General features: G+C 45.6%; 2 protein-coding genes across 3 annotated transcripts in view; both read left to right on the top strand.

Annotated features, from left to right (window-relative positions):
- Positions 1 to 2,733, top strand: part of SHOC2 (SHOC2 leucine rich repeat scaffold protein) — a 36,142-nt gene extending 33,409 nt beyond the window's left edge. For both annotated transcript variants that reach the window (XM_062496253.1, XM_062496252.1), the window contains one exon: positions 1,334 to 2,733. In XM_062496253.1, the coding sequence (XP_062352237.1) occupies positions 1,334 to 1,542 (209 nt within the window). In that variant the 3' untranslated portion in view covers positions 1,543 to 2,733. The remainder of the gene's footprint in view (positions 1 to 1,333) is intronic.
- A 17,322-nt stretch (positions 2,734 to 20,055) lies between these two features.
- On the top strand, positions 20,056 to 21,390 carry ADRA2A (adrenoceptor alpha 2A). Its single transcript, XM_062496440.1, has one exon. The coding sequence runs from the start codon at positions 20,056 to 20,058 to the stop codon at positions 21,388 to 21,390; it is 1,335 nt and encodes a 444-aa protein (XP_062352424.1).
- Positions 21,391 to 21,811: the final 421 nt, after the last annotated feature.

The following is a 21,811-nucleotide window of genomic DNA, read 5'->3' as shown; positions in this document are numbered from 1 at the left end:
TGCGATATTCAGTCTAGGTGTGTTTCAGAGCATCTGAAACTGAGAGCCCGTTTCTTCTGTAATGGGTATCCATGATATTAATCCTGAGCACAGTTCTGAGCACTTAAGTTAAAATCTTATAGTTCTGGCTTATTATGGAGGAAAAAATGATGGGATAAGCTACACCAAGCAAAATGTGGTCAGAAACAGTGATGTACAGATGAAGAAGGCATGGTTTGTCTCTTGCATCATCTTTGGTGATGAGCTATTACAGCTGCTCATCTTGTATGTGCCTCAATTTGAGAAAAACCTAAAATAATCTAAACCTGGAACTTCGTAATTTATAAGCTAGTGGGGAGAGTTTGGATGCTGTGGAAACAAACCATGGAATTAAAATCAGTAAGAAAATTTTAAATACCATTGCAGGAGTACAGTTTGGTTATTAAAGCTGGTTGTCCTCACAGATGAGAGCATAGTTACTTGTTGTCAGGTGTGACTGTTTCATGTATCATGCTATCAACTGTTTCTCAGTATTTTTTTTCTGTAGCTTCTCTTTTTGGTTGGTTTTCCATACCATGAGTCCTGCCTACTGCTTTCTCTTGTGAAAGATTAAATAACCTCTTAGGTTATAGGAGATGTTTATGGTAGATAAGATTGGAAAGTGGGGAATATTTTTGGAGAGGACTTCTATGTTTTTGAAAGAAGGAATGTAAATCTCAAGAAAAAATTACTCTGTTTTCCAGCTTCTGGTTAACTTGTTAACTTGTATTGCAGTATCTGTAGTAGAGGCAAACTGTAAAATTTGAATTCGGGAAAAAATCATCACACTTGTTAGTTCCATTTAATAAATCATAAGTTAATCTTCCTGTGCGCAGAAGTTACAGTCTTCTGCTTGTTTCCTGTGACACGACAGTTATGGCTTCAGGTCTTTTATATATGGATTCTAGTGACATAAAAGGAATGGCATAGATATTTTTAAAGAGACAATAGATCCTGTATGGTATAAGTATTTCCTAGGTCCTTTTCACTAGATAGCTGTTCCATGTTCCCTGCACTTGCATAGCTCTTGAGTGACTATGGTGAAGTCCCTCTCAGTTCTCTTATTCTCTATATTTGCAGTTCATTTACTATCTAAAGGAGATGCACTAATGGATATTTTTACGGGGAAACTAAAGCAGATTGGTTCTTGCTTAGGTACTGGTGAACAGAACTTGCTGTGCTTGAGAACAGGAGTCTCACTGACTCAAGATTCTGTATAGGAAAGAGTCCTCAAGTGGACTCAGAGCCTCTGTCTCAAAGTTATAAACTGTATAAATTGAAAAGATACTACTACTTATTATTTTATTTTAACCAGGTACACTGGAGAATCTGGAAGAACTGTATTTGAATGACAACCCCAATCTGCACAGCCTTCCCTTTGAGCTGGCTCTTTGCAGCAAACTGTCAATAATGAGTATTGAGAACTGCCCGCTCAGCCACCTTCCACCTCAGATTGTTGCAGGAGGACCCTCCTTCATCATTCAGTTCCTAAAAATGCAGGGACCATATCGTGCCATGGTCTGATGCTCATCGACTTGTCCAATACACTGTACAAAATACAAACTGCATTAATGTTGTAATTGTCTGTATATGTATATATAATATAATATATGTGGTTTATATTATATTATATATATATAAATATATAAATAATATAAAGAGGCAAATTTAAGACTGCATTATGTGTTTCTGCTAATAGAGGAATCATAGCCATTTAGATTTTTTTTTTTTATTCTGTAAAAATGCTTGTCTAAGTTTTCTTTGCAGAACTTGATGGAAGTTGTCTGAATAATCTGAAAATGCCAGTTCATTTAAAGCAATTGCCAATGAACTAAAAGTTTAAATTTAAGGGAAAAAACAGTTTTGCTTAGATATGCTTTCAGTTAAGAGAAATGTATAACCTTTATATAATGAACTTTTCTGTTTTCCTCCTCCCCCTCCTCGCCCCTTTTTTTTTTTTTTGTGTCAAAACCTGAAAGGGTCATGTGCCCTGAGGTTGGGATTTTCTTTTAACTTATTTTGAGATTTGAAGCAAATGGTGTTTTTATATTGTTTACAGTCAGAGTAAATCACTGGATTTAGTTTTATTCTGATTTGCTCTGTTTTAATCAATCATATCTAGAGTTTATATGCCTCTGCTGATGAATTTTTATCAACCAGTTTGTATACTAAAAACATACTCATCAGAACAACTGGCAGGTGAAAAGGATGCAGTCAAAACAAAAAGAAAAGAAAAAAAGCTTGAATTCCTTTAAATCTTGCTTCCCTGAGTTATCAGTTGCAGGCATAACATATCTGAACTGAGCCTTTTGCAGTTGGTCTTTTCTAGCACAAGTAAACCTTTTCAGATTGGTAAAAATGTGGAGTATCCTCAGTGAAGAGCGGTTTTCATTGTGTGAAGTAACAAGTCCATGAGGTCTAACAGTACAGTTAAGTGACAAGGAAATAATATATATGTACATTTTTATTACAATGTTGAGTCATAAACTACAACAGGCAATTTTAAGGATTCCTTATAGACCTTGTACAATAAATGAATGTGTCTTACTTTTAAACACTGCAATATATGTAAGTTTTAAGGTTGGTTAACAATGTACTATGGTTTTATATCTTGACTTGCCTTGTACCTCCTTCCATTATGGAACTTCTGTGTCCAAGCACAATATCTTCACACTGTGCTGTTTTGCTGCTGAACTAAATGCACTTTTCCCCACAGCTGGGGCACTTGCTTCAAAATATTCAGTTCAGTATCTTGATTATTCTTTTTTAAACTTCATCCTATCTGTTTCAGTATTAAACCGATCTATTAAAAAAGAGGCACCTTTTTCATTTGTGCAGAGATGTTGGTAGCTCAAGAGAAGCACTGAGAAATAAGTAGTGGACATTCAGTTTTATCATGAATTTCTTGGCTGTTTAGAAGGCAGAGGATGCTTCAGGGAAGATTTACACTATTGCTGCACTTGCAGGGCCAGTTGTCCTTTTTCAGGAGGGTAAGAACTCGAGGCAGTCACATTCCATGATTACCCAAGAACTGTTCAGTTTTTATTCACTGGAATTGCTGCTGGGGTAGAGTGACTTACAGGACTGTACCTTTTGGACAAAATCAAATCAATGGATGCCATGGGAAGTCTGTTTCACATGCAGAAGTTTGGGAATATTATTTCTGGCTTTCAGGCATGCTTATTTAGATGTATTTCCTCAATCTACTTGCATTTTGTTTTGTTGTATGTCTTTTCATTAACAAGGAGTAAGTTTTAAATGGAAGGCAGGTGGAGATATAAAACCTTAGAGGGCTTAAACGTGCTGTAAAACTATTGTAGATGTCACTGGATTTTACTAAGTAATGTTCTATTCTTTCTCACACACTCTCTCTGTCGTTCCCCCCTCCCCATTTTTTTTTTTTTACGTCTACTGTAGCTTTTCAATTTAGACTTTAGTTTATAAAAAGCTAGTTCCTTACAGTTCTGCCTGAGTTAATCTTTCTCAGCTCTAAGGTGTTAAAATATGAAGATGCTGAAATGCTTAGTATCCAGACTGTAATGTAAGTTCTGAATATACTGCAAAGTCCATGTTTGTGCCCTCAGGTCACTAGGGGGAAACTGATTTGATTATTATGGTTCCTTAAAGCAAAAGTGGCGACCCCTTGTGCTTCCAAACGTCTTGGTCTCACTCCCTGTCTGCTCCTCAATCCCGTTTTTATAAGAGTTCAAGGGATTGAATTAGTTTAGTTTGTAAATATGTTGATTATTCACCTTGTTAAGGTACATGGTTAATGACTGTATGATTGGAGCTGACCCTCTCTCACATAAATTCCTGTGGAGAAGTTGGCTACCAGAATAGTGCTCGTTACACTCCCTTAAAAACAAGCTATTCTTTTCAGTACACTTATAGGAATAAACAAAGCTATGTTTTAATTTGTTACTATATTAAAAACAGGATATTTTTTTCGAACTGTCTTTTTACTAGTATGGTTGTTGCAATGCCAGATAGTCCTGAGCCCTGTTTTAGGAGTTTAATTTTATACACTTTGAGGTGGATGCTTATTTTTTCAGTGTCTCAAGAGAAGATTTGAATAAGAGCAGTGTGAGAGAAGTTCTGGTACAGGAGAAATTATGTCAGAAGAATCTGAAAAGTTCTTTAAAATTAGCTGAAGGTTTTTAAAGCATTAAATATCTGGCACAGATTGGGAATACATGCATATAAATCCATGTAGGTACAATACATGGATTTATATCCAGATCTGTACATAGATCCATATAAATCCAGCCATTTTGCTCATTCAAAATAGTCTTACCTCCTGAAATAACAGACTCTTGCATTTCCCAGGATGCTGGATTGATATAGATTCTAAATGGTTTTATTGCTTGGTGACATTCAGTTGAACAGACATACTGGCTTACATTTAAGAGGTTTAGGATTAAGAATTTTATTAGCCCATATGAGTTAAAGTATGAATGGAAAGAACGTCATTCTGACAACTGTATACATAAATACAAAAATGTATTTGTGTATCTGTACATGTATGAAAGTGTAGACAAGGCAGAGAAATAAATTATTTATAGCATTTTAAAAAATAAGATTGAGAAACAAGTGATTTCCAATACTTGTTTATTTCCAAATACTTGTTTATCCTCCTTGCTATACCGAGGGAAATAATTTAGAATGGTTATTGAAACATGTGACAGTCTTTACTTTGTGTGAAAATCATGACCTTGATTGCTTGTCCATAGCCAAAATATCAATTTTGTATTTGTCTGTGCCTGTGTACACACATACTCATGTCCCACAGACACTATCCTGAATCATGCCTTGATTTAATAAGCTAAATTATTACAGACTATGTAGTATTATGGAAGTCTGGAGAGGTATAAAGCAGATAGCAGATTTGCTAAACCTTTAAAAGAAGGAGCAGTTGCTGTTGTCACATTGGTCACATATTGCATTTTAATTTACTGAATAGGAATTTGTTTGATAATTCTTTGCAAAACTTTTTTTAGCATAAGCCTGTTGAAGTTGTCTCTCTTGCTGTCCCATGTTCAAGTTTGACACCAAAATTGTCTGGTATAAGTTCAGTGGAAATGCTGCTTGTAAAGTTGGGTCACACAGTTGTAAAATGGGGACGTTTCATTTTGGCAGATGCCAATGGAAATGTTGCCCTTCATACACCCTTTTTAGAAAGATTTGGACTGTAGAGTATTTGCTTCAGTGCCTCTGATTTAGTACTTTTAGGAACATGCATGTTTAGACATCTTGAAGGTTGTGTTTGCTCATGTACATGCTTTAGACAGTTTGTACTTAGATTGTCTCTGGTTAGTGCTTAAACCCATTGTGTCACCTGGAATTCAAGTGTCATCTTCAATCCTCAGAGTCTGAGAAATATCCTTTATTTAAAGATTAGAAAAAATTTGAGAGTTTTTTTTTTCCCCTCTCTCTCTTTTTTTTTTTTTTTTTTTTTTTAAATCCCCAAAAATAAATTAAACTTCTAAATCAGCACAAATCCATGTCAGGAGACTTTTCATATCTGGATGCGATGAAGAATTTTCCTGTCAGTGTCACACCTCAGTTGTATCAACTAGACATGCCAGAATAGCTTCTAGTTAGAAATGTGCAGTTGGCAGTAATTTGCACAACACAAACTTCAAGACACAGTAAGGACAATTACAAACAAATGATAGGATCTACGAATGGGTTTGTTATCACATTAGCAAATATAAAAAAAAATTATGTCTATTATTATTATTCTGATTTCGATCTTAACCAGGACTGCAAAGGACCTTTGCTATGGAAAAATATCAGACCACATTAATTTTGTGGTGAAAAGCTAAGTAAGAGTGTAAACAGTCCACAAAAATGTACTTTTAATCTGAATTATTGTAATGTTGTTATGTCTATATAAAAGATTGCCTTGCTTTTTTAAAAGAGTCATTCTGTATCAGTGCATTCATTATAAATAGTATATTTGTAAATAAGCTGCCACTGAGTCTTTTCAAAGTTTTCTAGTATTTCTAGTCTGACATTAACCTGGATATAAATTTACTTTTGCAGCACCTCAAATTATTAAAAACTTATTTCTCATTATATACTTACCACTCTTCAAAAGATCTCAAAATAGAGATTTTTCATGTGGAGCAATTACAGGAAACTTCAAAAGTTGGATGGTAGTCACTTCTTTATTCAAAGACATGTAGACTGGAGACCTAGAAAGCAAATATTTAAAAAAAATTATATTCCTTTTCGTATGGTTTAATAGGGCATGTAGTAAAAAAATCCCATAGCTTTCTCTCTGATGGGGAAAATCAATCTTGGATTTTAGTGCAAAATGTATTTCAGCAGCAACAAAATTAAAGTAGGTATAGAATTGTGATGCCTAAAAGACAGACACCAGTTTTTAATCTTCAGGTTTAATAAAAGACTGTATTGCTAAGCTGCCATGGCACTGATTAAACTGCTATCTTCCAGCTCTGTGAAGCTCATTGCACAGACTTTCAAGAAAGTCACGCTTACGTCGTGCCCTACCAGCAAACAAACAAAAAAAACAGTGTCCTGGAAGTCAGAATAGAAAGACCTCAGGAGTTTGGACATGAGGAAAGAGGAAGAGGACTGTAGCTGGTCACTTAAAAAAGCTGGAACCAACTCTCATAGTGTGCAGCAGTCACTTGTGCAATGAGTGCTTCTGTCATTTCATCAGATCCCTGCTGATTAAAATCAGTAGAGGGTCTGATTAAAATACCTGAATTTTGATCCTGTAACCATAAGAACAAGCCAGTCTCCTCACCATGGCACTCCTGTGCTGTGATGTTGGACCACCTCCCATCCACCCCTGTCTGACAGGGCTGTGCAGATGTGCAGTTCCTTTGCTGTACTGCTCCAGACCTCACCAGCCACAGTTTGAAGGGTTTGCAGAAAGGAAACAGCATCTGCATCACTGCGTTCAGTAGCCTTGATGGATAAAGCAAGTTCACAGAAGAAACTTTACTTTTTCTTTTTTCTTTTTTTTCCCCCAGTTTTACATCTCTGTGTATTTCTGGCCTCTGTGACATCCTGTGTCTAATAATTCTACAATATCATTATGTGCTGGGTGAAAAAGTACTTCCTTTTGTTTCAAACCATGCCCACTTATTTTATTTGGTAACTCCTAGTTCTTGTAGAACTAGAAATCTATTAACAGTTTTTTCCCTGCTCATCTGCTTTTTACCACTCTTGAAGGTTTTGGGTTTATTTTCATAATTTTTTTCTCCAAGTCATGGAGTTCTAGTTTTTCAGCTTCTCTTCAAGCTAAACCTCTTCCATTCTCTTATAATTCTTGCTGCCTTTCTCTGTGGTTTTCTAGTCCCAGCTCTAAGTCTTTTTCCTAGTTTGTGGCCTTTAGCAAACTCTTTGTTCTTTGTGTACTTCTGCTTTGTGAAATTACAGTTCTGTTAAGAAAATTAAAGTTGAGTGGGTAATAAAGTTTAGTACTAAGATCTGGTGAGGAATAATCCCACTAGGCAAGGATCAGATTGGGATTTGTACTTCAGAGCAGGCCACCCTCTGCTGTAGATAATTGTTTGCTCTGATTAGCTATAACTGTCTTCCATCATCTCTTGCAACTAGGTATAAAAAACAACTAATAAAGAGTTTTTCATAGTGTACTGATTTAAATAATGCCAGGATTTAAAATATTCTCTTCATGCTAGTAAGAGTTCATTGTTTTGGAAGATTTTGACTTTTGAATATTTCAGATGACCTTTTAAAACTGTCAAAGCCAAACATTATCTGAAAATACTGGGAAATTTCTGTTATTACTGTTTTTTTGGAAGAGAAATTGGAGACTGCATTGGTTGGGTTTTATTTTCTTCCTTTAAGTCTTTGTAGAGTGAAGAAAAGGAACTTTCCCTGACCCTTCCATGACAGGGAGCATCCTGCTGACAATTGATAGCATCCAGAGCTTGGCAGCCACCTGGACTGGGGGGCAGCTTGCTAGTTGAGACCACTTTTTGTTCAGATGGTTGAAGTGAGCATCCCCAGATGAGCCTGGCCACAAGAACCTTTCTATTTGGCTCTAATTCAGTGAAAAGTGAAGAGTGTCCTTAAGGCTGTACAAAAGATCTCAAAAATATGCAGATGGTGTCTTGTGTGTCTGTGGCAAGACAAACACGACATGTTTGTGTGATTAATCCAGCCCAAGTGCTCCAGGATACCCAGTGTCCCAGCACTGCTCTCCAGTGACAGGTGCTGCTCTCCACTGGTGGAAGTTGAGTATTTTAGATGCCCACTGTAGGTTGTTTAGTATACAAATACTGCATAAAATCTGAGCACTGGGCAGCTCTGTAGAGCTTACCTGATGCTGTGAACTCTTTGTGATGGCCATGGTAGAAAAAAAAGGTGTTAGAGGGCTGGAGATGGTTAGCTTTGATACAACTGGAACAGGCTGAGTGCATTGAAAGCTAATTGGTTTCATTTTTGCGATCCATCTCAGTCAAACAAAATACATCATCTCTTCCTTCAACCCTTGCCTCACTTCGGATTGTAAGAGTGGGAGATAATTTGATTACCAAGATCAAATGATGATGTTTTAGAGGAGGAGCCATCTGGAGTTTCTGAGTGAGCAGCTGGCAGCCTGGGCTGCACAGTTAATGATCTGACAATGTGCCTTGCAACTATTTTTTTTCTGCTGCAAAACCTTTTAAGAGTCTTCAGAGCTCAATCTATCCCACTGCCTCCAAATAAGATGCTATCTGCAAAATTGCAGACAAGTGTTCCCTTTCAAAAGCTCTTTCCACAATACCCTCTTTTTCCTTTCTATTAGTAAAGTATTTCTTTGTTAAGACTCATAATGAATCCTTAATTTGTTGTAGTTTGGTACTTGGCTTTGCTTGACCTAGTAGTAGCTGGTTTGCATTTTGTCCTGCATTATTACAGCTGTACTGCCTGAAGTGATTTTCAAACTTCATGTGGTCAGTTTTAATGAAAATACATTTTTTCCTTGAAAATCTTAAGATGCTGTTTGAAAACAGCAGTGGTAAAGACAGTGCAGTAAAACTCTTCTCCATATGACCCAAGCTTTTTGGATGCCCTTCATCTTTTTTGGTCCTGGACAAGTAATGTTAACTGAGTGGGAAGTTATAACTGACTTAGAATTATCTATCCTTGCCAGAGCAGTAATGGGCAAGAAAGTTAACTAGGTATGGAACTTCTGGTTAGTGAGGCAGCTCTGATTTCAGGCTTTTTAATCATCTCTAAGTCAAGCACTTATTTTTAGGCCTGCCAGGCATTTCCAGCTTCCCAAAAAGCTGTATCAGACAGTGCCATGGGGTTCTGATCTGGGGACCAGGAGAGAGTCCCAGCAGCTCCACAGAGTCAGAGGTTTGCCTGGAAAGACTGAAAAGCACTGGAGGCAATGCCCTATAAGCAAATGGAGCCAAGCTGAGAGCGGGTGGTAGCCTGCCAGCCTCTCCTGATTGATGCTATTGGTAGCCCAGACTGCAGCTCCAGGCACAGCCAAGATTCTTGTGTCTGTAGCTCCACCAGATGGATGGTCCTGAGGCCACGCCATTGCTTTTTCTGTAGACGCTTTTGAAATTTGGGGAGGGTTGATGTCACTTTAAAACAGAACCATAACTGTTTCTGTTCCAACATTGCTTTTTTTTTCCCCTGTGAGCTCTTCAACTCCTATCCACTCTGATCTCAACCTCTCCACTTGTGCTCTTACCTGCCAACTTTCTAACTTCAGATTTACCTCTTTTGCCAGCAGCCAGGTATCTCACTCCCATGCCTCCCACACTGCTGAGCTGAAGCAAGTGGAGGAAGGCAGGGAGAGCAAAAAGATGGTGTAGGACCAGTGACTTCTGCCCCATGTACCTGTTGGTGCAGCCAGTTCTTCTGAACTTGCTTTGTGTTGGTTATGAGCCCCTTTTCTCCAGTTCTATTGCAGAATGGAAACACCAAGAGAAAAACAGGATTTGGGAACAGATGGCTGGGAGAAGAAAATAAAAAAAGATGGATCAGCTGCACATGGCACAGCTGTGCATTGCTGTACAGCTTCTCTGTTGGCTCCTTGGACACAGCCAGGTTTTTATGTTGTGTCTCAGAGTCCCTGTAAAGGGATGCATGTCTGAGTACCTGCCAGATAAAAGATTTGGCTTGGGGTACATGTCAAGACCTAGAAAGGAATGAATTTTGATTAAACGGCAATTCTGTGGCAAATCTGTGCTCCAAAACATTTAGGAAAAAGGATGGATGGTTTAATTTTTGAAGTGACACAAAATGCTTAACAGTCTGGTAAAGAGTTCTGAAATATGTTTAATGCTTAATAATACCACTTCTGCTTTAGGAAAACTCACATGCTCCCACAGTTAAATTGTTAGTGAAGTATTAATAAGAAAATGACATTCTCATTTCATACAGATACGTAATTCCCCAGAAATGTTTAAAAATTTACATTTTTAAAAAGTATTTGTTAAATTTGCCGCAATTGCTTTGTATAATTTTTGTCTTTTTCTCTGCTTAAGGAAAACTGAAATTGGATTGTAGTGAGGAATCAGTGGTGATCTTCAGTGACTTCAGAGGACTTTTCAGGCCTGGCAAGGTGTCCCAATGCTTAGGGAAGCACATGAGCCTGGTGGCTGGGTAGGTAGATCGGAAGGGCTCCTCAACAAAATGGTTTTGAGTTGCCATCAGTTAAAGCCAGTTGCAGTAGCAGTGAGCTGCCTTTCTGAAGATTTGGGGGGTATTTTTAGCCTAGCTAGAATGAAAGGGTGCTGAGTTTTCACTTGTGTTTTTTCCTGTGCGTGTCTGAGGGCAGTGGTACTATGCCTCTGGGAGTGCTTGGCTGCTGTATGGCAATTTCCACTTTGTGGTTGTTGCCCAGCAAAAGGCTTGGCCTCAACAAGTGGAAAGAAAGAGTTCAGGATGGGTTCAGTTCTCCCTGTCTGGGGAGCTCCAGTGTTTCTCATGGATTGCTTTGCCGCTCGCTCCTGCCCTTGCTTTTCACTGGGTCTGACAAGCTGAACAGCAGAATATGCACGAAGTAGCAGAGATTGCTCCTTTCCCTTCCCTCAGCTATGGCTCCTGTTGGTTTTTCTTGAAGTGGCGGAGGGTGTTAAAGACATCAAGCCTTGTGAAAATGGGTATGGTGTCCTGTGTTGATGGGAGCACTGACCTGCTGTATCCTTCATCAGAGTGCAAAGGCAAAGTTGTGGCAGAAGAATCTGCTGTTGTTCTGTTCAGGGTTGAAAATGACTTCTCAGGGAAAAAAAGTAAGAGTTTGAAGCAGCAGAGATTAATGCTTACTGACATGTGCTCAGTTTTCTGTTACACTTCAGGGAATGACATGGATTATTTTGCTCTTGAATTTTGTATGGCAGGAATTTCCCTTGGTACCTAGGATGCTTCCAGGGAAAGGGAAAATCTGAGTTGAAAAAGTGCAAGTGGAGATATAGTGTTTCACTCATCCTGCCTTCTCTAAGTGCTTTGTCCTCATTACACATTACCACCCTTGATTCCCAGATAGGATAAATGTTTCCTGGGGAGAGAGCCAGTTTGTGCTGCTGAAAAGCAACTGACAGTGCTGAATAAGCAAGTATATCAAAAGCTGGTGTTTAAACTTAATTTGAGCCTCTCAGGGAGAAAAACAAGTTGTACCTTGCTATCTGTAATATCCCTATGCAATATGTATGTGACTGTGTCTTGCAATCTGCAATATCCCTGTGATTGTGGCTTGCAATCTGCATAGGGGTAATTGTCTTGTAGGCAGTGTGGGAATGAGTGCAGTAATGATGATGGATGCAGAACCTGCATGCCACTGTGAGGATGGAAACTCTGGCCCTGGAGAGAAGAACCCTTCATTCTCTGCCCACCAGATGAAGATGGTTGCACTCTGTTTTTGGCTCACCTGACTACCACCTCACAGGCCAAGAAGGTGGTGGACCATGGACCAGCTGGAGTTCAAATGTGGAGCAGCACTTGGCCCTGGTCTGGGGGCTGAACTTGCTGTGACCTCCCCATTATGGGTGGTCTCCCTGCAGAGACAGGTGCCCTCTTCTTCCCTCTCATGGACCAGATTATGTGCAAGCATTCCTGCCATGGCCAAGTGGGTGGATTGTGGCTGGGATGTGGAAAGGACCTTGGTGGAACTCTCCCCTTTGGCATGGCCTGATGGCAAAGGGCAGCACAGGGAGAAAGCAGCTCTGGAAAGTTGACAAAGACAAGCTCTCTCCAGCGCCCCAGGTACTTGTAACACCTATCTGAGTCCACAGTGAAGGTTTTTCCTTGGAGCTATGTGTCCCTTGCCACCTTTTGTCCTCTACTCACTGCACCCCTGGTTAACAGTTCAGCTGAGGTGGGGAAGGAAAAGTTTCAACTTGGAAGGGCTGTGCTCACCATGACATCTCTTCCTGGGGGCTTGGCTCAGCCTGGACTGGGTTTGGTTGCCAGCAGACCTGGGTTTGCTCTGCTGCCTATGCTTGCTATCCCCTTGGGAGCAGGGGCCATTCTGAGGAGAGGCTGGGGTAGGAGCAGGGCTGGAAGAACTGCTGCCTGGGGGAGGAATTACAGGAGCCTGTGGACTGCAGCTGGCATGGGGACAGTGGGGACACAGCAGCATGGGGTGCTCAGTGTTCCATCTGGGAGGGGAGTGAGCCTGTGCAGAGGGGTGTTTTTACAGGGCCATGATTTAGGACTGGGAGACTTGCAGGGCTCTGGATGTTGCCTGTGTCCTCCTCTGTATCCCCAGCTGAGGCAGCTGATCTAAGCAGGAGGAGTTGGTGCAAAGCACAATCTCCTTCCAGAGCTGCTGCAGTTCCTGGATGGCTCCTCAGTGTTATTTGCTTTTGCCACTAGATGGTGAAGTAAGGAATAAGGGAAAACGCGGGAAGTCTCGCTATGTTCTCTGGTGGCCTCCCTCCCTGTGAAACCATGCTGACGTGCTCTGCTTTCTGGGAATCCGGCAATTTCAGGCAATTATTCCCTGGACATTTTATACAGCTCAGCCTTCAAGAATTGCTGCCGCCCCCCTGCATTGATGTAGCCGTGGCAAGCTGTGTTACACACAGATGGCAAACCTGCCTGACGCAGGTCAGAAAGCTGTCTCCTGCTGTAGCAATTTACTTTGGTCTGGTTTTGGAAGAGGGTGTATGATCTGCTTCCCCTTTCCCACTAGGACCTGAACCTGCTGTGAGACCCACACCTTGGCAGATGGGAATTGCAGTCACTGCATGGCTGCTCTCTGTTGTGCCATCTCTTTTCAGAGCTGTTTGCTTCACTGGCAGCTTTTCTCTGGCTGTGCCGGAGGAGTTAGCGTGGGATGTGTGATGGACCGGAGAGTTACAGCTCACCTGGGGCACCCCTGCCCTCACAAGAGGGATCGAGGGAATGTTGATGACGGCAGCCCCTGCCACAGAGGTAGTGAAGTAGATGGTGGAGAATGGGGAAGGAAAGGGCAGGTGCACACGTGTGGGCAGTGGGGAGTGGGACTTGAAAGAATGAGTTACTCCTCATCTGAGTAACTGAATGCCAGCGTGTCCCAGCTGGGAAATTAAATGCTTTATAGGGATGCGGTCTCAACTTTGTCTTAAACATAGGCTGACTCTGCTCATGAAGGGGAACTTGTTGAGCTGCAGAAACATTATTGCTTTCGTTTAGCCAAGGTTATTAGGTGCCCAACCTTTTCTGCTCTCTGAATACTGCCCTGGGTACCACTCTGCCCAGGATGACCTGCTTTTCACAGAATCATACAATGGTTTGGGTTAGAAAGCATTTTAAAGGTCATATAGTCAAATCTAGTTCCCCCGCAATGAGCAGGGACATCTTCAGCTAGATCAGGTTGCTCAGTGTCCCAACCAACCTGACCATGAACACTTTCAGGAATGGGGCATCTACCACCTCTCAGGGCGAGCTGTTGCAGTGCAGGCTTGGAGAGCCATTCCCTTTGTGACTGGCTGGAACACTGACCTGCTTGCCCTGGTTCCAGGAGTGTTGCAGTGCTTCTGGCTTGGTTATTTCTTGCTGGGCATTGTTGCTGAGGGGAGTCTTGGCACAGAAGCAGATCAAGGAATGCCCACAGGAACAAGGCTGTGTGTGGGCAACCTCCAGGCAGGAGTGGGGCCAGAGGTTGGGGAGTATCACCTACCCTAGGTCTGACTATGGCTGGAAGGATTTGGCTGTGTTTTCACTGTTTTGGCAGTGTGGTCCTTGGGTATAGAAAAGCCCATTGTAATCTGGTACGCAGTTTTATAAGAGGCAATGACTCAGTTCCCTGAGTGAGATAGTGAGCAGTATGGAAGGTTCCTGTAGTGTATTAGGAATGGTCCAGAGACAGTTTGGTTTATTTTTTACTATGTTTCCACTGCTCTTGGCTAATTTCAGTGGGATCTATCTTGTGAGCTGGCACACTGGGAAGCCTGGGGAGGGGAATGGAGCTGCTCCCCAGCACTAAGGGATGGCCCCCTGTTGTTTAGTTCTGGCCATGTTGCAGGATGGAGTGAGGAAGAAGTTCCAAACAGGGAACTGAATAAAGAAAACAACACTTCACCAAAACACACTCACTTTGTGCTTGGCACAGAGGTACATGTATGTGTATGTGTGTGTGTGTGTGTATTTGTGGGTCCTGCAGAGAGAAAATGCACATCTCACTCTCCCTTCTCCCACAGGCATTGAAGTGCCTGAGGGGCAAAAGCCAGTAACATGCAGACAGCCAGGGAGGTTTCTTATGCATCATTCCTCCTGCAGTGCTGAAACAAGCTTTTTATGTTCCAGAGGCCACCGTGACACCAGGCAGAAGCAAGAGGGGAAAATACTGAACAAATAAACCAGAGGCTTGCATGAGCACAATCCCCATGTCAGCCTCACCCCATACTCTGCCATGCTATAATCTGTAGCATGGAAATGTTTCTCTTGGCTGTTGGTTTAGGGCTGTGCAATCAAATCTGGTAGTTAAAATCCTGCTGAACAGGGCAGGCAACCCGAACAGTAGAGGAAAGGCAAGCAGAGCTCTCAAGTTGTTTGCAAAAAAAAAAAAAAAAACACCTGAGGAGCAGGTGGTCACACAGCATCCATCTTGTGCTGTTTTGAGCCAGCTGTCTGCGTGGGGGGAATGAAGAACTGCCACTGTAGGTAATATTCAGTGTGTCTCCTTTCCTTCCTCTCTAAACATCTGATACCATGGCAGCATCCCTACTCACAAGGGGATTAGGTGTTAGCACAGACCACTGCTGCAGCTATCCCTTTACTACTGATTTATTCAAAAAACTTGGAAAAGTACATCCAGCAGCTGAGTTCAGAAAAACTCTGTTGGAAAACATGCCTGGCTCTGCAGGAGCTATTGCTGTGAGATCTGTGAAAAGAGCAAACCCCAAACTCTCATGTGCAGCAGTGGTGGGAAATGGAAGGGCTGTGGCTCTGAATGTGTGTAGGAGGAAAAGTGCCTGGGATCTCAAAGCAGCTGGAGGGGTGGCCACACTAGACAGTTTTTGAATTTAATTTAGAAATAGAAGGAAAATAGGAATCACAACATTTGAAACATCTTCCTGGAAATGGTTGGTGTGCTTGCTGTATTACTTTGCAGTGACAACATCATAAACCCAGCAACGCCAGGTTTGCCTGCAGAATGTCTGTGCCTCTTCCCTGACAGCTCCTATGCTCTTTCTGCTCCTGGGGTTAACACAGTAAAAGGGAAAACCAATTTTTTGTGTGACTTGGGTGCATCTCTGCTGGCTTGTCCTGGACCTGCAGGAAAACTGATCAAATTGAAGCTGCTATGAAGGGCTACTCAGTCATTAGTCCACAAGGTGTCACAAGCCATGGGGTTTCAGTGCCTTACACTGAACAGTTAGTAAGGCAAATCCTCCTGAAAGACACCCTGCTTTGAGACATTCGGATAAGCCCAGCAGCATGATCAAAATACACAGCTACAACAAGGGCTTCCTGCCGTGGATATGCAAATATTGAGATCAGTGCAAATCACAGACCTCATGCAAAGCAAACTGACTGCTGTTTACCTCCACAGCTACAAGGCTTCCCTCTTTTATGCTTGTATCAAGTTGCTCTTGAAAGCTTCTGCTGAGCAATGATTTGTGCACCTTGTTCCGATGTTTGCCCCTTTCACGTGGTTCCCCCCAGGAGTCTGTGCTGCTGTGCCTTGGCATAGTCTTAGGTTTGTCCAGTTTCTTAGGCTTGAACCTGACTCTCTAAAAAGCAAGCCTTGGTACTTCACCAGTGTTTTTTAAATTTTCCCCTGCCAGAATCTCACTGCTCTTCTGGAAATAAACAACTCCTGGGGCTGGTTGCTCAAAACACACATTTTTCAGCCTTATTACCACAGCGATTCTTTCCAGAGATTCTCTCTTCATATGTGGTTTGCTTCATGCTCTGAGCAACTCTGAGACCACATGAATGTTTCTCAGCTCCTTCTCCTCGAGAGGCAATAGGGGAGGGTGGTCTCATTTCCCTGCAATGGAGACAATGCTGGAAGCGATGCTGGAGTCGAGGAGTGGAAGAGATGTGTAAACATGGAAGCAGCATGCCTAATTAATGACCCGAAAGCAGCCGTAAAGGTCAGTTTGTTTGCGGGGCACGCTGGAGGCACGCGAGCTGAATGCCAACTTGGCGGCCGTGCCTTGGAAAGGTCACTGCTGCCCTCCTGGGATGGCAGCAGGTGCAGGGGGAGCCATCACAGGAGGCTTGACAGCCTTCAGCCTCACTCATTAGCGTGCACCCAGGCCATCCCCCTCGTCTGGCGAGCCCCATTCCTCGTGGGGCTCTGCTGAGAAACCAGGCTGCTTTCTGGGGAAAGGGCAGGTTCCTGCAGGTCTTTGGTGTGGGATGCTGCAGAGAACAGGCTGTTTTCTGGGCTGTCTTGTCAGGCACTTGTCGACTGAGTTTGATCTGCAGAGTCTTATTACTCATATTAATGTTGTCAGAGGCACGCAGGCAAAAATTGAGTGTCTGGATGCAAATGCCAGGGAATTGTTATAAAAATGTTCTCTTTGGTAGCTGTTTTTTGTCCCTGTGGAACTTTTCTCTACAGTCTTCCAGGAGCTAAAAATTCAAGTTTCTTGCCTAATCCCAGGACTCTGGGAATTAAGGCTTTATGAATATTACAAATTATCATCAAGTGTAGTATAGACTTGTAAAGACAGCTGTCCTATAGGACAAGGCGTGCCATGGGTTGTCATGTGAGATCTTCAGGGTACTTGCCAGCCCTTGCAATTTCTGACCAGCCTTCATCTCAACAACTGAGCAGAGTCATGAGATAACCTGCAGAGAAAATCAAGGGGAGACTTAGCATTTCGGAGTCACTTTGCAGACAGCGCTGAGCACTTCTGCTGTCAATAAAATCACAGAGATGTCACATGCACACAATGGTGGTGATGAGAGGAAAGTGCCTTTGATGAGGCAGGTTTTTCCCCTCTCTGAAATGAACACAATGACATCCCAGCTGTTCCCCACTTGCAGAGAGCTCTCTTTCTAGTGGTTTTTCTGGGACAAACCTTTTTTTTCCAGGTCTTTGGCCTCGTGCTTCCCTTGAGCTCTTTGTCCCAGAAAACTGATCAAAGCTGCTTTTGCCATGCAGTGGATCAGGAGCAAGGTTGTTGGTTGTGTTTAGCTTCAGGCAGACTGAGGGTGTCTAGCTACAAAAAGAGACAAAAAATCAAGGCAGATGGTCATGCTTTGTCATTTAAATCAGCATTCTGTCTGTGTTGGGAAATTCAGAGAGCATGGGGAGAAGGCAGGGTGTTTCCAGAAAGGCACCATCTCAGGTCTGAGCAAAGCATCTCAGACAGTCCTTGGTGGCCTTAGTGAAAGTGAACTGTTAGAACTGGGATGAACTGGGATGAAGTGTTAGAACTGGGATCATCACAGAAGGGGTTCATCATGCAGGCCTGCACCCTTCCCTGTCTGGGTGCTTCCGCCCAAGCAGTGACCATGGAGGCTTCTGCTGAGAGTGATGAAGACTCCTTATCTGAGGAAGACTCTGCCAGGCAGAACAAGGCACCCTGCAGAGCACAGTGGTCCCCTGCAAACAGCAAAAGGCAGAAGGTGTTTGCCAAGTCCAGCATATCCTTGACCTCTCACCTGGCCTTGCCATAGACTTAGGTGACTTGGTTCTCTCATCCTTGCACTGAAGTATGTGGTTGTATGTCACATTTATTCCCAGAGATCTTTTCTGTGGGCATGTCAGTCCTTTTGGGTTCAATTTACAGGTTTTAAATTACTGTCTGCATTTTGCCCTTTTTCCAGACACACCAGTGCAGTGGGCCCTGCACTCACGTGCTCAGAGAATGGGATTCCCCCTCGTTTTCCCTCACTCAGCCCTATGCCAGTCCCAGAGGCTGTGCTGTCTGGCTCCCAGACCCTGTCTCTCCCATTCCTGTTCCCTCTCTTGGGCGTCACTGCTCCTGGGCCTGGCTTATAACACAGTGTGTGGCACGAGGACAAAGATGACAGGCCTTCCTCCCTGAAGGCTTTCCTCTTGCAGAGGAAATTGGTTCATTGGCCTGAGCATTCAGCGCAGCGATTGAGAGCAGCCTGAATCTGGAGCACCAAGTGAGCATCACTGTAACCATCTGAAAATGAGGAAAAAGAGGCCGCGAGCAAAGGGGATCAGGGCCGGAGGCCGTGTGCTCCGGGGGTGAGTGATCTGTCCGTGCTGAGGGCTGTCGGCGCCGGGGCTGGGTGGGTTACCTGGAGCATCACTATTGTTCCTTTGCTGTTACAGAGCTCCCACGCTGCTGCTGCAGCCATGGAGTGGGTGATGCCAGCCCCGGTGCTGCCGGGGAGCGCCCGGGGAGGCTTTCCAGGTGCGGGGCACCCCAGGCCAGGAGCGAGTGTGCTGAGCCTGTGGTGGGGCGTGGGTGCCCCGTGCAGCGGGGCTGAGCCGGGCTGCGGTCGGCGCGGCAGTGCGGGGCTGCCCCATCCCCGGCTGCTCCGCCAGCCCGTCCTCCCCTCGGCCGTCGGGGGGATGCTGCAGCGGGGCGATGCCGCCGCTCGGCCCGGCGGCTGCAGTGATGCACCGCGGCCAGCAGGTGCCACTGCCCCCCCGCGCTGCCCGAGGCCGCCGGCAGCGCCCGCCCGGCGGGGACCCTCCGTGTCCGGGGACCCTCCGTGTCCGGGGACCTTCCAGCCCCGCAGGGTCCCCCGCCCTCGGGGCCGGCAGCTCAGCCCTCCACGGCTGACACGCGGGGCCGTGGGGAGGGCGCTGTCCTCAGGGCTCCCAGCGAGCACGGGCGCACAGTCGGAGAGGAGCCCGTCCGTTCACCGGAGCACACGAGGAACGGGGCGGCAGCTTTCACTGCCTCGCTGCCCGGCTTTGTGCACCCCCGGCCGACCCGCGGAGGCCGCGCAGCGGCCGCACGGCTGTCGCCTGCAGCCGCCCCTCGCACGCCCATCCCCGGGGATAGCGGGGCCGCTGCTCGCTCCAGGCGGGGCGGAGAGCCGGGCTGGGCGAGACCGTGGGACGGAGACGGCGTGACAGTGGGTGCTGGTGTGTGCCCGGAGGGGCCGGGGAGCGAGCGGGTGTGCGAATACAGGCAGTGCGAGCGGGTGTGCGAATACAGGCAGTGCGAGCGGGTGCGGTGTGTGCGCGGAGAGGGCTGAGAGCGGAGCGAGGGGCGTGCGCGGGGGACGCGCGTGTCCGTGTCGGTGCAGGGGTGCGCGGTGTGCGAGTGGAGCCGTGTGTGTCCGCGTGTGTCCGCCTGTCCGTGTGTGTCTCTCTGTCTGTGTCTGTGTGTGCGTGAGCGCGCACCGGGGGCAGCTCCCCACGTGGGGCTGACGCGGCAGCCCCGGCCCGATACGGGGCTATAAAGCTGCTCGGCGGCGAGCGAGGCAGAGCAGCCGCGGCCGGCTGCAGCTCCAGCCTCGGCCCCGCTCCGCCCGCCCCGCCGCGCTCGGGGGTCCCGGCGGCAGCGCCCAGCATGCGCCGTGCCCGCCCGCAGCCCCCCGGCTCCCGGCGCTCCGCTCCGCCCCGGCCGGCGCTGTAGGACGCGGAGGAGCCGCGCGGAGCCGGGCACGGCGCGGGTGGAGCCGGGGCGAAGGGCGGGGGTGTCCGCGCAGCCGGGGTTGATGTTTAACCTGGAGCGCCCGTTCACGGAGAGGGGACACTTCTTCTCCTCCATGGAGTACCAGCGGCAGCTGGAGGAGGAGGAGGGCTACCCCCCTCCCGGCACCAACGGGACCTTCAACGACAGCGGGGCCGGGCCGGGCTGGGGCACGCCGTACCCTCTGCACACCACCATCACTCTCATCAGCCTGGCCGGCTTGCTCATGCTCTTCACCGTCTTTGGCAACGTTCTGGTCATCATTGCTGTCTTCACCAGCCGGGCGCTCAAAGCCCCGCAGAACCTCTTCCTGGTCTCCTTAGCCTCAGCTGACATTCTGGTGGCCACTCTGGTCATCCCCTTCTCGCTGGCAAATGAGGTGATGGGGTACTGGTACTTTGGTAAAGTCTGGTGTGAGATCTACCTGGCCTTGGATGTGCTGTTCTGCACCTCCTCCATTGTGCACCTCTGTGCCATCAGCCTGGACCGGTACTGGTCCATCACACAAGCCATCGAGTACAACCTCAAGCGTACCCCGCGACGCATCAAATGCATCATCTTCATCGTCTGGGTCATCTCAGCTGTTATCTCCTTCCCGCCACTCATCTCCATCGAGAAGAAGAGCGGGCAGCAGGCTGACCAGGGGGTGGCAGGGTGCAAGATCAATGATGAGAAGTGGTACATCATCTCTTCTAGCATCGGCTCCTTCTTTGCCCCCTGCCTCATCATGATCCTGGTCTACATGCGCATCTACCAGATAGCCAAGAGGAGAACAAGGGTCCCGCCGAACAAGCGGGCAGAGCGCCCCGAGAAGAAGCAGAATGGCTTGACTGAGAAGGAGGACCTGCCAGCCACAGCACAGCTCAATGGGGAGAAGGCAGCAGGAGGCAGTGGTGGGCAAGAGGGAGAGGTTAATGGCATAGACATGGAGGAGACCTCTTCCTCCGAGCACCAGGAGAACAACCAGTGTAAGAAGTCAGAGAGACCATCGAGGGGAAAGACCAAGACTAAGCTGAGCCAAATTAAGCCCGGGGACAGTTTGCCCAGGAAGACAGAGGAGGAGAGGAACACCAAAGGGTCCCGCTGGAGAGGCAGGCAGAACCGGGAGAAGCGCTTCACCTTTGTGCTTGCAGTGGTGATCGGGGTCTTTGTCATCTGCTGGTTCCCCTTCTTCTTCACCTACACGCTGATGGCCGTCTGTGAGAGCTGCTCCGTGCCCGACACTCTCTTCAAGTTCTTCTTCTGGTTCGGTTACTGCAACAGCTCCTTGAACCCTGTCATCTATACCATTTTCAACCACGACTTCAGACGGGCCTTCAAAAGGATCCTCTGCAGGATAGAGAGGAAAAGGAGTGTTTGAAGGACCCTTTGCTACTGGCAGGACTAATCAAGACTTTGTAGGAGTGTAAAGTGAGTCTCTCTCGGGCTGTGCTTGTGTGGGATGGTTTCCTTCCGCTTCTGAGTAGGAAGCCTTTAAAACCTGAGATGAGGCTGTGGGAGCCCCGGGCAGCAGCAGAGAGAAGCAGCAGGCAAGTGGAGGTCCGAGCCGTGGCATTCGGCTTGCCGGGGAGGATGGCCTTTGACTTGCTTGGTTTGTTAGGGTTTTTTTTTTTCTTTCCTTTTGCCATAATCTCTCAGTGGATATTCTCATGACTGCTCAGTTTGACTCTTTAAAGGCAAACATCGTGCAGCTCTGCCAGATGAAAAACAAAGAGGGATTATGCCACACCAGAGGTGTTGGCTTTTTTATTTAGTTGTGTCTTTTTGCCCACCTATTGTGT

This window comes from Cinclus cinclus, chromosome 7 (assembly GCF_963662255.1).
Source record: "Cinclus cinclus chromosome 7, bCinCin1.1, whole genome shotgun sequence".
Lineage (NCBI taxonomy): Eukaryota > Metazoa > Chordata > Aves > Passeriformes > Cinclidae > Cinclus > Cinclus cinclus.
The sequence above is the reverse complement of the archived record's forward strand: the minus strand, read 5'-3'. Positions and strand labels throughout refer to the sequence as shown.

Bases quoted from the DNA above. Each gene is read 5' to 3' on its own strand.
- ADRA2A (XM_062496440.1), top strand. From the start codon at position 20,056: ATGTTTAACCTGGAGCGCCCGTTCACGGAGAGGGGACACTTCTTCTCC.